This window comes from Hydra viridissima, unplaced genomic scaffold, assembly GCF_058129835.1.
Source record: "Hydra viridissima isolate aposymbiotic clone 2 unplaced genomic scaffold, HvirCarnegie_v1 scaffold_8, whole genome shotgun sequence".
NCBI classification, from domain to species: Eukaryota; Metazoa; Cnidaria; class Hydrozoa; order Anthoathecata; family Hydridae; genus Hydra; species Hydra viridissima.
The window spans coordinates 11,894,494-11,907,424 of record NW_028324307.1 but is presented as its reverse complement, the minus strand read 5'-3'; the positions used below and the strand labels follow the sequence as shown (position 1 = coordinate 11,907,424).

At 25.7% G+C, this 12,931-nt stretch overlaps 1 protein-coding gene across 18 annotated transcripts in view; it reads right to left on the bottom strand.

Annotated features, from left to right (window-relative positions):
* The window catches only part of LOC145187073 (voltage-dependent L-type calcium channel subunit alpha-1D-like), a 45,048-nt gene that overhangs the window by 26,520 nt on the left and 5,597 nt on the right, over positions 1-12,931 (bottom strand). For 10 of the 18 annotated variants that reach the window (XR_016454814.1, XR_016454813.1, XM_090095269.1 and 7 more), the window contains 17 exons: positions 12,756-12,861; positions 8,717-8,856; positions 7,135-7,259; positions 6,776-6,949; positions 6,218-6,435; positions 5,166-5,278; positions 4,885-5,000; positions 4,716-4,811; positions 4,533-4,599; positions 3,430-3,596; positions 3,203-3,315; positions 2,617-2,729; positions 2,347-2,478; positions 2,187-2,265; positions 1,836-1,959; positions 1,378-1,648; positions 1,071-1,098 (listed from right to left, as the gene is read on the bottom strand). Coding sequence is in view for 16 of the 18 variants with exons in the window: in XM_090095269.1 (XP_089951395.1) it covers positions 1,071-1,098; positions 1,378-1,648; positions 1,836-1,959; positions 2,187-2,265; positions 2,347-2,478; positions 2,617-2,729; positions 3,203-3,315; positions 3,430-3,596; positions 4,533-4,599; positions 4,716-4,811; positions 4,885-5,000; positions 5,166-5,278; positions 6,218-6,435; positions 6,776-6,949; positions 7,135-7,259; positions 8,717-8,856; positions 12,756-12,861 (2,182 nt within the window). In the remaining 2 variants the exon portion in view is untranslated. Of the gene's footprint in view, positions 1-1,070; positions 1,099-1,377; positions 1,649-1,835; positions 1,960-2,186; positions 2,266-2,346; positions 2,479-2,616; positions 2,730-3,202; positions 3,316-3,429; positions 3,597-4,532; positions 4,600-4,715; positions 4,812-4,884; positions 5,001-5,165; positions 5,279-6,217; positions 6,436-6,775; positions 6,950-7,134; positions 7,260-8,716; positions 8,857-12,755; positions 12,862-12,931 lie in introns of those variants that run through there. The other 8 variants (XM_090095279.1, XM_090095280.1, XM_090095278.1 and 5 more) reach the window with 4 other exon arrangements.

The following is a 12,931-nucleotide window of genomic DNA, read 5'->3' as shown; positions in this document are numbered from 1 at the left end:
GAGGCTTGGTACAGCATTCCTGTAGAAGTTTGCAGAAAACTAGTGGATTCAATGCCGTCAAGATGCACGGAAGTATTAAAAAATAAAGGGTATGCAACAAAATATTAATAATTTGCAACCCTATTGACCTCCATCTTCATTTTTTATTTTACACCTATTATTTTGCTCGGTGTGGAATTTATTTTTTTTAAATTAAAATATATTATATATATTTAATAACTTAATATTTATTAATTTCTGTTTATTTATGTAATAAAATAAAAGTTCTAATAAAAATTCAAATTTTTATTTTATTTGTTTCAAAGATATTCTCGTATTTGTTAGTTTTTTGGTTCGCACCTATTATTTTGCTCGCCACTGTATATTCATACAAAATTTGATATCTTTGAAAAGCAAGTTTAAAAGATTTTTAATAGAATAGCAACTCTGAGGAATATCTTGAAAGGTTGTTACAAAATAATTTAATGAATATGAGATATGCTAATTTTTTTCTGGAATCTTATAACTTAAATTCATTTTATTTCAAATGATTGATATAAAAGTTTGTACTTTATTTGTTATTATTTATTTTTTAATAGAAAGTCAAAATGCTGATGCTTAGTAAATCTTTTTTTGCTAAGATTCTGAATATTAAAGCTTGAAGATAGTCTGAATGACAAGGTTCCAAACAACTCTAAAGCTTTCTACCATTTTTTCAGAATACTAAAGTTAATTTTGAATTTTTTTATGATCAGGCTATCTTACAACCATCTTTTACAATTCTTTGTCAACTTTTATGAGTAAAGTTTAAAGTTATAAAGTGAAGTGTAATATAGAATGATAATATGCAGAATTGGTCATCTTTCTTTAACTGCCACAGTATATTACAAAAACTATACAAAAAAAATTAAACTTGTGATAGCATTTCATCAAGTTTTGAAAACTCATATTCACCAATATTTTAAAAATAATATTTCAAAATTGTGCATTTGTAGCATTTAAAATGCAAGCACTCCTAACAACTAATGATTGTAATATGATTTGATTTAAATTTATATGATGATAATGTAAAAATTTTGAAATGAGCTTACTGCTTGAGCTTCAGATTCACTGACTGCTCTAAAAAAATTAATTTCTTATCATAAATTTCAACACTACAAAGATCAAGAGCAACAGCTAATTACAATTATAATACAATTTTTAAGTCTAAAATATTTTTTTTACAATATATATATATATATATATATAATATTTTTTTTAGCAATTTTGACAAAATAATTTGCAAATTAATTTGCAAAATAGCAAGCAATAGTAAACAATACAAATTATTTTATCAAAATTGCTAAAAAAATTTTTATGGTAAAAATTTTATCATTATTTAAAAGAAAATATTCTTACCTTAGTGGTCTTTTTCGATAATGATAGCCTTTAAAAGGATTTGATTCATCAACTTCTTTAGCTTTTTTTGTAAACGCTATTATTTTTGGTATAGATCGGACTTTTCCCCATTTGCTCACAGCAGAGGGTTCAGTCGGCTGGGCATACATTGCAGTTACTGCTTTTTTTTGATCCTCTTCACGTTGTTTTTCCTCTTCTGCATCTTTTGCAAGCACCTGAGCGTTTGCTAAATTGTCTACAGCAATTGCTAAAAATACATTTAGCAATGTATCTGCATTTTATTAAGAAAATATATATGGTATAAGAAAACTTCTTAGAAAATTTTTAAATAATCAGCAACTATTTCTTCTACTAAAATTTAATCTTTATTGGTTAGAAAATTGGCTAGAAAAAGAACTATACAAAAATAGCAAGTACTTAAAGTTTAACTTTTGTAAATCCTTTATTCAAAAAGATACAGTTCCCTATTATAACAAGGGCAACAAAATACAGTGATACCACCATGCCAGACACTGACTTTGGTCCATTAAATGCTGTAATACCTTGATACATTACTGTATTCCAGCTTTCTCCTGTCATAATCTAACATAAGGAGATTAATACTAGATTAATGCCATGAGACATTAAAAAATGTAAGAAATGATAAAAATATATCTTTTTTAAAAATTCTTGTATATTATTTCCAAACTATTCTAATACAAGCTAAATCTAAATAAAAATAAACATGAATTATTTATTACTGCTGTTACTTATCACACTTAAAGTAGTGGCCAGATTACTTATTACTTAAAATGCTAAATCTTTTTTACCTGGAAAACTGCTAACATTGCCTTTGGAAAACTATCAAAATTAGTGCGAGAGCCTGGTATTCTTCGTGATGCATGAAATCTAAAAGTCAAATCAAAGTGGTATGTACAATGCATGTCAAAACTTTATTATATACAACTTTTAAAAACTTATATCACTTACTGCCCACCAAACAATTGCATACCAAGAAGAGCAAATATAAAGATAAACAAAAGAAGAAGCAAAATTAAGCTCAAGATTGATCTAATCGAGTTCATTAATGATGATATCATATTCTCCATTGAACTCCAGAATCTAAACAAAAGTTATTATTCTATCAATTGACCATATTTAGCAGTTAATCTTTATAAACGTTTATCTAGATAAAAAGAAATAAATGTTTTCTGACAAATAACTAATTTGGAAAAAAAACTTTTTTAAAAAGATATGCACCTTGTTAATTTAAAAATTCGAAGTAGTCTTATGGATCGTAAAACACTAATTCCAATACTACTTGAATTATAAATCCGCTTGTATGCTAGGTCAGCAGTGCTTAACCAAACAACCTTAAAAAGAAAGGAACAAAATTCCATTATAGGCTGAACAATATGCTCAAGCTTGAATCTTGTTTTCATATCAAATTTTAGATTGCTATTTCTTACACTAAATTGTCTTTAACTGCAAAACTTTATTTTTAAATTAATTGATCTTTTTTTTTAAAGTTTTTGTTAAAAAATAGAATTAAAAACTAATCTCAGAAAACATTTTGAATATCTACATTAAATGTGCTGTCAAAAAAAAAGTTTTTGTTAAACATTTCAAAGTATTGGATGTGGAAAAAAAGTTAGGTTTTTAAGAATATTTATTAGCTACACAATGCAAACACAAATACACAATCTTGTTGATCATCAACGTAATTGCTATTACTGGCAACCACTTTTTTCCATTTAACATAAAATAAATTCATTAAAACTACAAGAACTTTATTTCACATATAAAAAAAAAACAAAAAGGAAAGAAACAAAAATTTAAATCTTACAACAAAATCAAATCTATTGAAAGATGACTTAAAGAATGCTCGCATACCAATCCCATAAGAGCGAACTAACATTTCCATAAAAAACAACGCTGTAAAAACTGACTCAGTAGTTTCTAAGGTTAAATCAGAGTGATATTATCGTAAAGGAAAACTTACTTGTAAAAAAAAAGAATCTAAGACAAAATACCAGTAGAATGATAAAAAATTAAAGTTAAAAAATGGCATACCCAGCACATTTGTCAGCTGAACACTTTGCTTATAGTGTGTACAGGCAATTGATATAGTATTTAGAAAAACCAAAAGCAAAACAGCCCAGTAAAATGCCTTGCTTTTTATAATGTTACGAATACAACCACGGATTTTTTTCTCATACTTATGTAAAAAACCTTGTTTCCTATTAAAAGAAATAACTTTATAAAAGCATTATCTTTACTATTAAAATTCTCAATTTAAACAGGAAAAGGTAACCAGATTTTACTACAGGATTTATTTGATGAAGAAAAACTTAAGTCCAAGTTTTTTAAATGTATGAAATTTTACATTTTCTGCAGTGAAAAATACAAAAATATTTTTTTGAGATGTCTTGAAGACATAAGTTTGCCCAATACGGTAAGAAATATATGGCAATAAAATATTTAAATTCTTACTGTATGGGTTTGTTATGGGGTTTTTACAAAAAGCAATAAAGCAGCATTTCTACAAAAAAACTTAATTTTTTTAAACAATGTAAGATTTTAGCTTTACAATTATTGATAAAATCTATAAAAAAGTTTCTTTACAAGTTACTTGTTAATAAAACTATTTTTGTTAGTAGCAAAAGTACACGCTGAGAAAGTATTTTGTAAATGAAAATAAATGCTTAATAAAAAGAAGTTTAGCTAAAATTATTTGAAAGTATTTTTCTTAAATATGTCTCCACCTGAAATTTACAAATAATTAAGAAAATTGTAAAATTGTTGGCTAGAATGAAACAAGTGACTTTAGTGATAAATGACAATGAATTTTTTAAACAAGGGATCTTATTTTACCAAGAGGTTTTTAGTCAAGGTAGTAGCCATAATGTATTTAAACCATAATGTATTAAATTAAAAGTTTATTCTGAATTAAATGAAAGTTAAATGTTTTACTTTTTTCATTCATTTGTCCTAACCTAAAAAAACTGCACTATAAATCACATAAAACATTAAGTTATATCAAAAAAGTATGCCTATAATATAATAAATTTTTAAAGTTTTTGTTAAAAACTTTTTTTCAATTATGTGAAAACATTTTTTAAACAATTTTAAATTGTTTCATTATAGCAATAGTAATGAAACCTTAATGCACTTACTTTTCAATAACAAGTTTACTTCTCTTCCCAGTTAATGTTTTTTTTGACATGTCCTTACATCCAGTATCTGTAATAGATTAATTAAAACTTTCACAGTTCTGCAAAATAGTGGACAAGAAACTAGCAGAGAAAGTTTAAGAAAAATAAAATCCAAATAAATGACAAATGATTAAAGTTTTATACCATTGTCAAGTTCGTTATACTTATTCACCATAACATTCTTTAAGTCATGTTCAACTTCTTCATTTTCCTCATCTTCTTCACGGTTTAGAATCTCTTCTAAGGGTAAAATAAAAAATATAAAAGTCTCAAATTATTGATGAGAATAAAGAATGTGCAAAAAGAAACTAACCAGCTTTTTCAATCCATTCTTTATAATTTTCATATTGACGATCCATAAGCTTTTGTTTGCGTAGCTTTAAAAAAGATTTTCTATTTTCTACACGCTCTCTCTCTTTTGCAAACTCACTAGAAATTAGATTTTAACCTTAACAATATAACTTTGCTTCATAACTCTTTACAAGCAGAAGAAGAAAAGATAGAATAATAAAAAAAAGAAATCCATTTACTGATTTACATAATTCTTAGAGGATTAGTTATAAAAATTTTAACAAAATTTAAGATTTTAAATACCCGCTAAGAACTCCAAGAACCAGGTTTAGCATAAAAAAAGATCCAATAACAATCAATATAATAAATGCTGCCCAAGTTAAAACTGGCATTTTACTGTCCCGTGAATCCATGGTCTAAAGTAATGTTAAAGAAAAGAAAATCTTATTACAATGATTAAAACTGCTATAAACAGCTCAAGTGATTGATATTACAAATCCCTCTTTTCATCTCCAAAAGCTTAATGTTCCTATTAAAAATTAAATAATTTATTTAGTAATTAAACTTTTTTTATTTAATTCAGAATTAAGTCTGTAAAATTTTCAAGCATGTCTATAAAATTCAAAGCAGTTAAAAATGTTTTTGACTTTTATTAAGTAGAATTTGACATTAATTCATTAGTCAAATTCTACTTAATGAAAGACAAAAACATTTTTAACTGCTTTGTAATTCATCAACATCCATAAAGTAACTGTCACATTTTACATTTTACATTAAGGTAAATAAAGTCTACACCAACTCAACAATAATAAAAATAATATTTCTAAAATAAAATTAAGTAAATAAAATAAAATAAATAAAAATTAATAAATATAAAACCAAGTCCCAATAAAACAATAATAAAAATTTCTTAACATTAACATTTAGAGAACATTTTGAGGACCTATGTCTGAGTTTACTGAATATTTTCCTCAATGGATCAGTTGTGGATTCTTCAAAGATATTCATTCAAATTTCTATTTTAACAAAATTTTACGCCAAAAATGTAAGATTGAAAAGATTTCCCTTTTTTTATCTACAATATGAAGTATTTTATAAACACCATAACATTTTCTAGGTAATAGATCTAACTATTGTCAAATTTAACCATTTATTGTTTTACTTAAGTTATTTAATTTAAAAGTTTAAAAACTATTTATTGCAGTTTAAATCTAAATTTCAAAATTGAAGTTAAACCAATAAAAATGAAGAACATTAATATATTTCCTTTCACTTCTTCTGCTAAAAAGATTGAAATTTTTGTGTTAAACCAAAAAAGCAAGATTGAAATATGCTTATTATTAAAATATTCAAACCAGAAACAAAACTTCTGTCCAGCTTTCTAATGTAATACATTGAAAGACAGTCAACATTGCAAGAAATATGTTGTCAAAACTTGTGATCCCTGAATTTGGTCCGCTCCATTCATGTGGTTCTGCTCTTCGACACAATTGGGTTCCGTTAATGCACTTCCTACCCCATCCACTACCATTGTCGCAAGGTGAGGGCCTTGGATTATCAAAAGATATTTTCACTATAAAATAAAACCTAGTATTATTTAAATTTAAAAATAAAAACATACTTTTTATTTACTAAATCTATGTGCATAGAATGTGTACAGATATGCCACTCTTTCCAAAAAAACTAAAATATTTAATCAAAGTCATCATTAAAAAATGTTAAATAAGAACTTTAACACAGAACAGTAACACAAAAGACAGTATAAAGTTTAACTTTATCAAGTACCTTTTTTTTTTACATATGATTTATATCGTTGATAAAGTTTTTTATAAATTTCAATAAAGAAACTAAAAATTTAACTTGTAAAATTTATTTCGCAATAAGCAAATGAATGAAAATTTTTGAACTCCTACATGTTCCATTAGGATCACCAGGGTAGGTAGTGTTAAAGCATGTATAGTGGTATCTTCCTCTTAACAACTCTAATCCAACTATAGAATAAATAACAATAACAAACAAAACAAGAAGAAGAATTTGTAACAGTGGAACCATGGCACGAAATAATGATTTCATAAGGATTTGCAAACCTGAAAAACAGAAAAAATAAATTTTATTGAAGTAACTAAAGACATGAAAAACAAAAATTACAAAAGCTTAACAAACCTATGCAAAAAGTTAACTAACCCAATAAAACATAAATCCAACAATAATAGTAAGACAGATAATAATAAAAATAAAAATTCTTAAAATAAAATTTCAATGTTAAGAATACTTGGTATTCCTGAAACTAGTTTTAGTGGCCTCAAAACACGTATTGATCGCAATGCACGTATCCATTCAGAATTTCGTTTTGACGATTGGTCTTCTGAGCTACTGACAGTACACATTTGAATTAACCTATGAAAATTAAGGTTTTTTTTACTCATTAAAGAAGATTAACCAAATAAAGAAATCAAATAAACTCAACAAAACAATATTGTGAACAATATACTAAAGATTATACAAAACAACTTACAAAACAAAACACTAGAGAGGTTTTTATCTGTCTTAAAAGTAAGAAAATCTTAAATAATTGTTAGGAAGAGCCCAGCCTTTGATGTACTTTATAAACTTTCAACTTTTGATTCTACTAATAACATATATTTCATCTTTCAGAAAAAATAAACAGTTATTTTAAGTGTTAGAGCTATTACCTTATATAGTATTTATTTCAAAATGTTATTGATTGCTATGAGTTACTTTTCAATAAAAATAATTATTACAAGTAATTAACAAGTGTAGTAATATTACATCTGTATTAATTTACTCTTACAAACAAAATATGTTTTATTGTTGCCCTAAAAAAAATTTGATGCTTGATCTACTGCAATCATACACAAGTGCAAGTGAATAACAGAAAGTAACTGAGAATAAGACAACAAAAAAATAGGCAATCAGAACATAATAAGCAACTAAACACAGACCAAATGCCCATATTAAAAAAAAAGGAGCTTAAATGGCTTTCAAGATAAAATTTTATTAAATAATTCTTCATTTTAATCTTGTTTGCACAAATCCAATGCTGCATTTCAAGCTCCTTATCAGATAGATATTTAGATCTAGGTGTTAATATTTGGCCACCAAGACAAAATAAACACTTTAAAGAGCACTTGATCACATAATGTCTATATTATGCTGAAAAAATAATGGCTTAACAATATCTTAGAACATTTCATACAGCAACAAGATAGTTACATTAGCATTCTAAGCAAGAATGCTAAAGTAACTAACATTTTGCTGTAGTAGCTAACATATACTTTGAAAGAAAAAAAGTTGTTCGTTCAAAGAAAACAGTCTATTGACTGTTGAAAACATTTTTCTGTGTTTTTATGTTATAGATCTTAAGAAGAGCTGATGTCTGTTCTTAGTTCTGATATCTTCTAACTACAACAGATAAAACTGTGCATCATCAAGTGCAGAAGCTCATTTCAAGCTTCTTGTGTATTTAGTATTTGGTACTTTATGCTTAAAATATAAAAATGCCCATCTAGCATTTTCCTTCAGGTTGTATAAAAAATTGAGTGTTTTAATTAAAACTTGTGCATTCCCTGATGATCAAAAAATCAACTTGGTGAAACAACATTTTATAATCAAAATGTAAACAAAATTATGTATAAGAATTATTTAAATAAATCTTATTAATGCAAGTTACTTTTACATATAAGAAATCATTACAAAAATTTCTAAAAAAAAAAACTAACAGCAATGCATTACTTTGCTTCCCAACAATATGAACTTGGTTAATCTTTTTAAAACCATTTTTAAAATAATTTTGCTGATAAGAATACAACAAATAAAAAATTAAATAACTTTACCCAACAAAGACAACAACAAAATCAAGAACATTCCATCCACTTTTAAGGTATGCATTTGTGTTAAAGAAAAACCCATAAACAATTATCTTTAATATGGCTTCCACTGTGAAAATTGCAACAAATACCAAATCACATTGCTCCTACAAAAATCATTCTTTAAAAAAAAGTTATCACAGTCATAAACTGTTTGTATTTTTTGTTCAACCATAAAAACTAAAAAAGAAGATTTTGGTTGTTTTTTGTAAACAATGACAAAAATTCCCAGAGTTTTGTAGAACTTAAGTTTTTTAGAGATGCAACAGAAATGTTATAACAGAAGACATCGTTATATTTAGACCATGAACTTTTGAGATATCATTTTTATTATTTTTCAGGTTGTGATAATTGGTATTAGAAGTTGAACAAAGATAGATAGATTGGTATAAGAAGTTGAACAAAGACAGCTAGAATAGAATTTTTTAAAAAAAAGGTTTTGGATGAAGTTGTGTTATATGAATTTTATATAATTAATAATGGTAAAGTATATGTAAATTACTTGTAATTTATAACAAAGTTGTATTTTTTTGCACTTATTTTGGTTTCATTTTACACTTTACTTCTAAAAATTTTACCCCTACAATTTTCTTCAAAAAATGACAAAGTTCAAACTCATCCTTAATAACAAGCAGTGGATCTAATAATCTTTTGATGGCTAAATATTTTTTTAAAAATTCACTTATATAAGTTTATAGTTATAAAATAAAAAAATACTTAACACCAAAATGTACTCATATTTTCTTGATGTTTCAAATTCTTTCTCAACAATGTTTTGTCAATGTTTGAATACTTTCTTAACATGTAGTCTTTTTGATTCAAAATTAAGTTAAAAATGTTTTCATAAAAAAATACATTTTAAACATAAAATGTTGCAAAAGTGACATTTTAAACACTTTTAGATGAATTTTTAACTGAAGTTTTTACATTCGCTAATTTATGAATCACTTCCATTAAACTTCTGCTAAACTTTGCAGAAGTTAAAGCAGAAGTTTAATGGAAAATACTTTTGCATTTGCAGAAGTAGCTGTTCATTACATTATTTTATTCGTGTCATACAGTTTTATGTCTTAGTTCTATAATTTTCTTTGAACATGCAAGTGAATTACAATGTAATAGCCATATGGTGAACATTTTGACTGACAAAAAATTAATGATCTTAAACACAGATTTTTAACTGAAATTTGTGTTCAGAAAAATTTATTAAATATAATAAAAGCCCTTGATACATTACAAAGACTGTTAGATAGACAATTAGACTATAAGGTTGTTAGAGATAAACAACCTTATAATTTAATTGTCTATTGGTCTTTAGATTTTAATATGAAAAAACATCAAATTAGAACATTTGCAAAAAATATTTTATGAAATTTTCATTTTCATCAATTTTAAAGTTTTTACAATGATTTCCTAACAAAATACTGCATAGCTTAACATACACCACAAAATATATAGACTAAGATATTTTAAAAACAAAATAAAAAGATTTGTGTTGATAGTAATCATATTTTTTAAACTTAAATTTAATTTACAGTATATTAGATCAATAGTTCTCTCAAAATTAATTCATTTAGAGTTGCCTATTTGCATACACAGTCTAGCTTTTTTGGCAGCTTGAAACTAATTTAAATGCCTGATTAGTCAATGTCAAAGGTCCTTTCATAGATGCTTTTAAACGATTTGGTCAAAAATCAATCTTTCTGTTTAACTAGACTACGAACTTTTGAGAAAACTACTTCAAAACTAATTCTTATATATACATACATATACATTCTTATATATATATATATATATATATATATATATATATATATATATATATATATATATATATATATATATATATATATATATATATATATATATATATAAGATATATATAAGAATGTTTTCTAAACATATTTTCCTGCATGAAGAGAGTAAAAAGACATTAAATTTGGCATATATCTGGTGGAGATTAGTCTTTAAAACCAGGTTTAACATCCCTAACATTAGAGCATTTATTGTTGAGATTTTTAGGTTCTCTTTAGAAAAACAATTCTAAATGGATATTCTCAGCTATAATTATTTCTCTTATAATTAACAAAAAAAGAATTTAAAAAACTTGAATGGTTGAAATTCAAATTCTGTTTCCTTGTCAAACAATTGAGATTTATTTCTAAAATTTTTTGCATCAATGTTTTTTAGGTCAAAATAATATACATACCAAATTTGAAGCAATCTTTTAGAAAAAAAATTGATGATTTGATATGGAATCCAGATATAAAATTTGCTAAGAATATTTCAATCACTAAAATACCTGTCAGATTCTGAACAAAATGAAACATAACTTGCATTTTCTACTTTGAACAGTTACACTAGGGCAAACACTAGTTACAATATGGATTGAAGGAACTGTTTTAATTGCAAAACAATTCATCAGCTTAAGTTAAAAACATAAAAAACATTTTTTACTTTCCAAGTTTACTTTCCAACACACAAGTTTTTTGCTTTTTTTTTGTATCATTCCTTGAAATCTTTAACAACCTGAATAACTTTTTTATGCTTCTGCATATTTTCAAGTTTGTAAATTTAACCCAAACCATTAAAAACCATTCTCCTGAATTGATATTTCATTTAAAAGTGATTTTGATGTTTTTCTCGGTGAAAAACAATATGATTAACTGTAAGATATTATTAAAAAAAATTTGATTTTCCAGTGAACCATTAGCATCAAAGAACACCATCTAACAAACTGTATTTGTTATTATTTAATGAATTTCAGACAAACTTTTTTTACCTTTCCAGTTTCTTGCTTCAAGCAGTTTCTACTCTTTGTCACTCAGGCCTAAAGTATTTTTAGTCTTATTGAATAGTTATCTTGCAAATTTTATAAACGAAATGAGAAGCTCAGGGCTTATCTTGATCTAAAACTGTCAAACATTACATGGTACTTTTTCACTCTATTTTGATAAATTGTCAACAGATGTAGCGAAATCCATCCTTTACTCATCTAAATTGATAGTACTATGCAACCGCTACTAATTATAGCCTAACACTGAATAACAACAACACCGAAATATTACTATAAAACACTAATACCTTTACAACTCAATGGAACAGGACAGTTTAAGAAAGTTCAAGATAGCTCTAAAAGCTTTATGAACGATAAAGAAAATCCTAAAACATTCTAAATGCTTTTGGAGAGTTCTCAGGCTTCCAGAACTTTCTGGAAGTTTTCTCACCATTGCATGTGAACAACATTCTAGAAAACAGATCATTTTAAAAATACCTTGTACTGACAACAGAACCAAAGATTTTTAGGCATATAAACATTTTATATTTACTTCAAGTATAAGAGAATAGGAAAATGCACTTTAATCCCAAGAATAGAGAAAAAGAGTTATTTTGTTATTTTTTGTTACAAATAGTAATTATAAAATATTTAAACTCTACACTGAGTTCTGATTATATTAGATTTGTATTTTAACATAAAGCTATATTTCATTGAAATTTTTGCTTTATTTTTTAATATGTTTGTGTTGCAATATTACTTTAACATACATACATACATACATACATACATACATACATACATACATACATACATACATACATACATACATACATACATACATACATACATACATACATACATACATACATACATACATAGTGTATTAGAGCATAAATTTAGAAAAAAAAATTATCTAGCAAATCACTATTCTAGCCCACTCTATATTCATTCAAAGACCTTTTTTGTAATGGGTTTTAAGAAAATATTTCTGAGTATATTTTTTCAAAATCTAAGCTCAAGTTTGGCGAGGGTAGGGTGTGAGCAACTGCTAGTATTCTCATAAAAATGTTGGACCTATTGATGCCCTTAAGAAATTTAAAATCATAACATCTTCCAGAAATATTTTTTGCTTATAGTTGTTTTAATGAGATTAAGATAAAAAATTATTGTTTCAAACCTTTTGAATGCATACATGTGCAAGACTTGAACAAAACGGATAGCAATACTTACCAGTCTGTTATTGAGGTCAGGATCATCATTTGTAGATGTAGGTGTAGCAAATATTAAGACAACACAGTTTGCTGCTATTGTCAATAACATGAAATATTCAAAGAGTCTTAACAGTTAAGTATTTTAAAATGTAAATACTCAGATAACTAATTTTCACAGCCATGAACTCTTTTTTG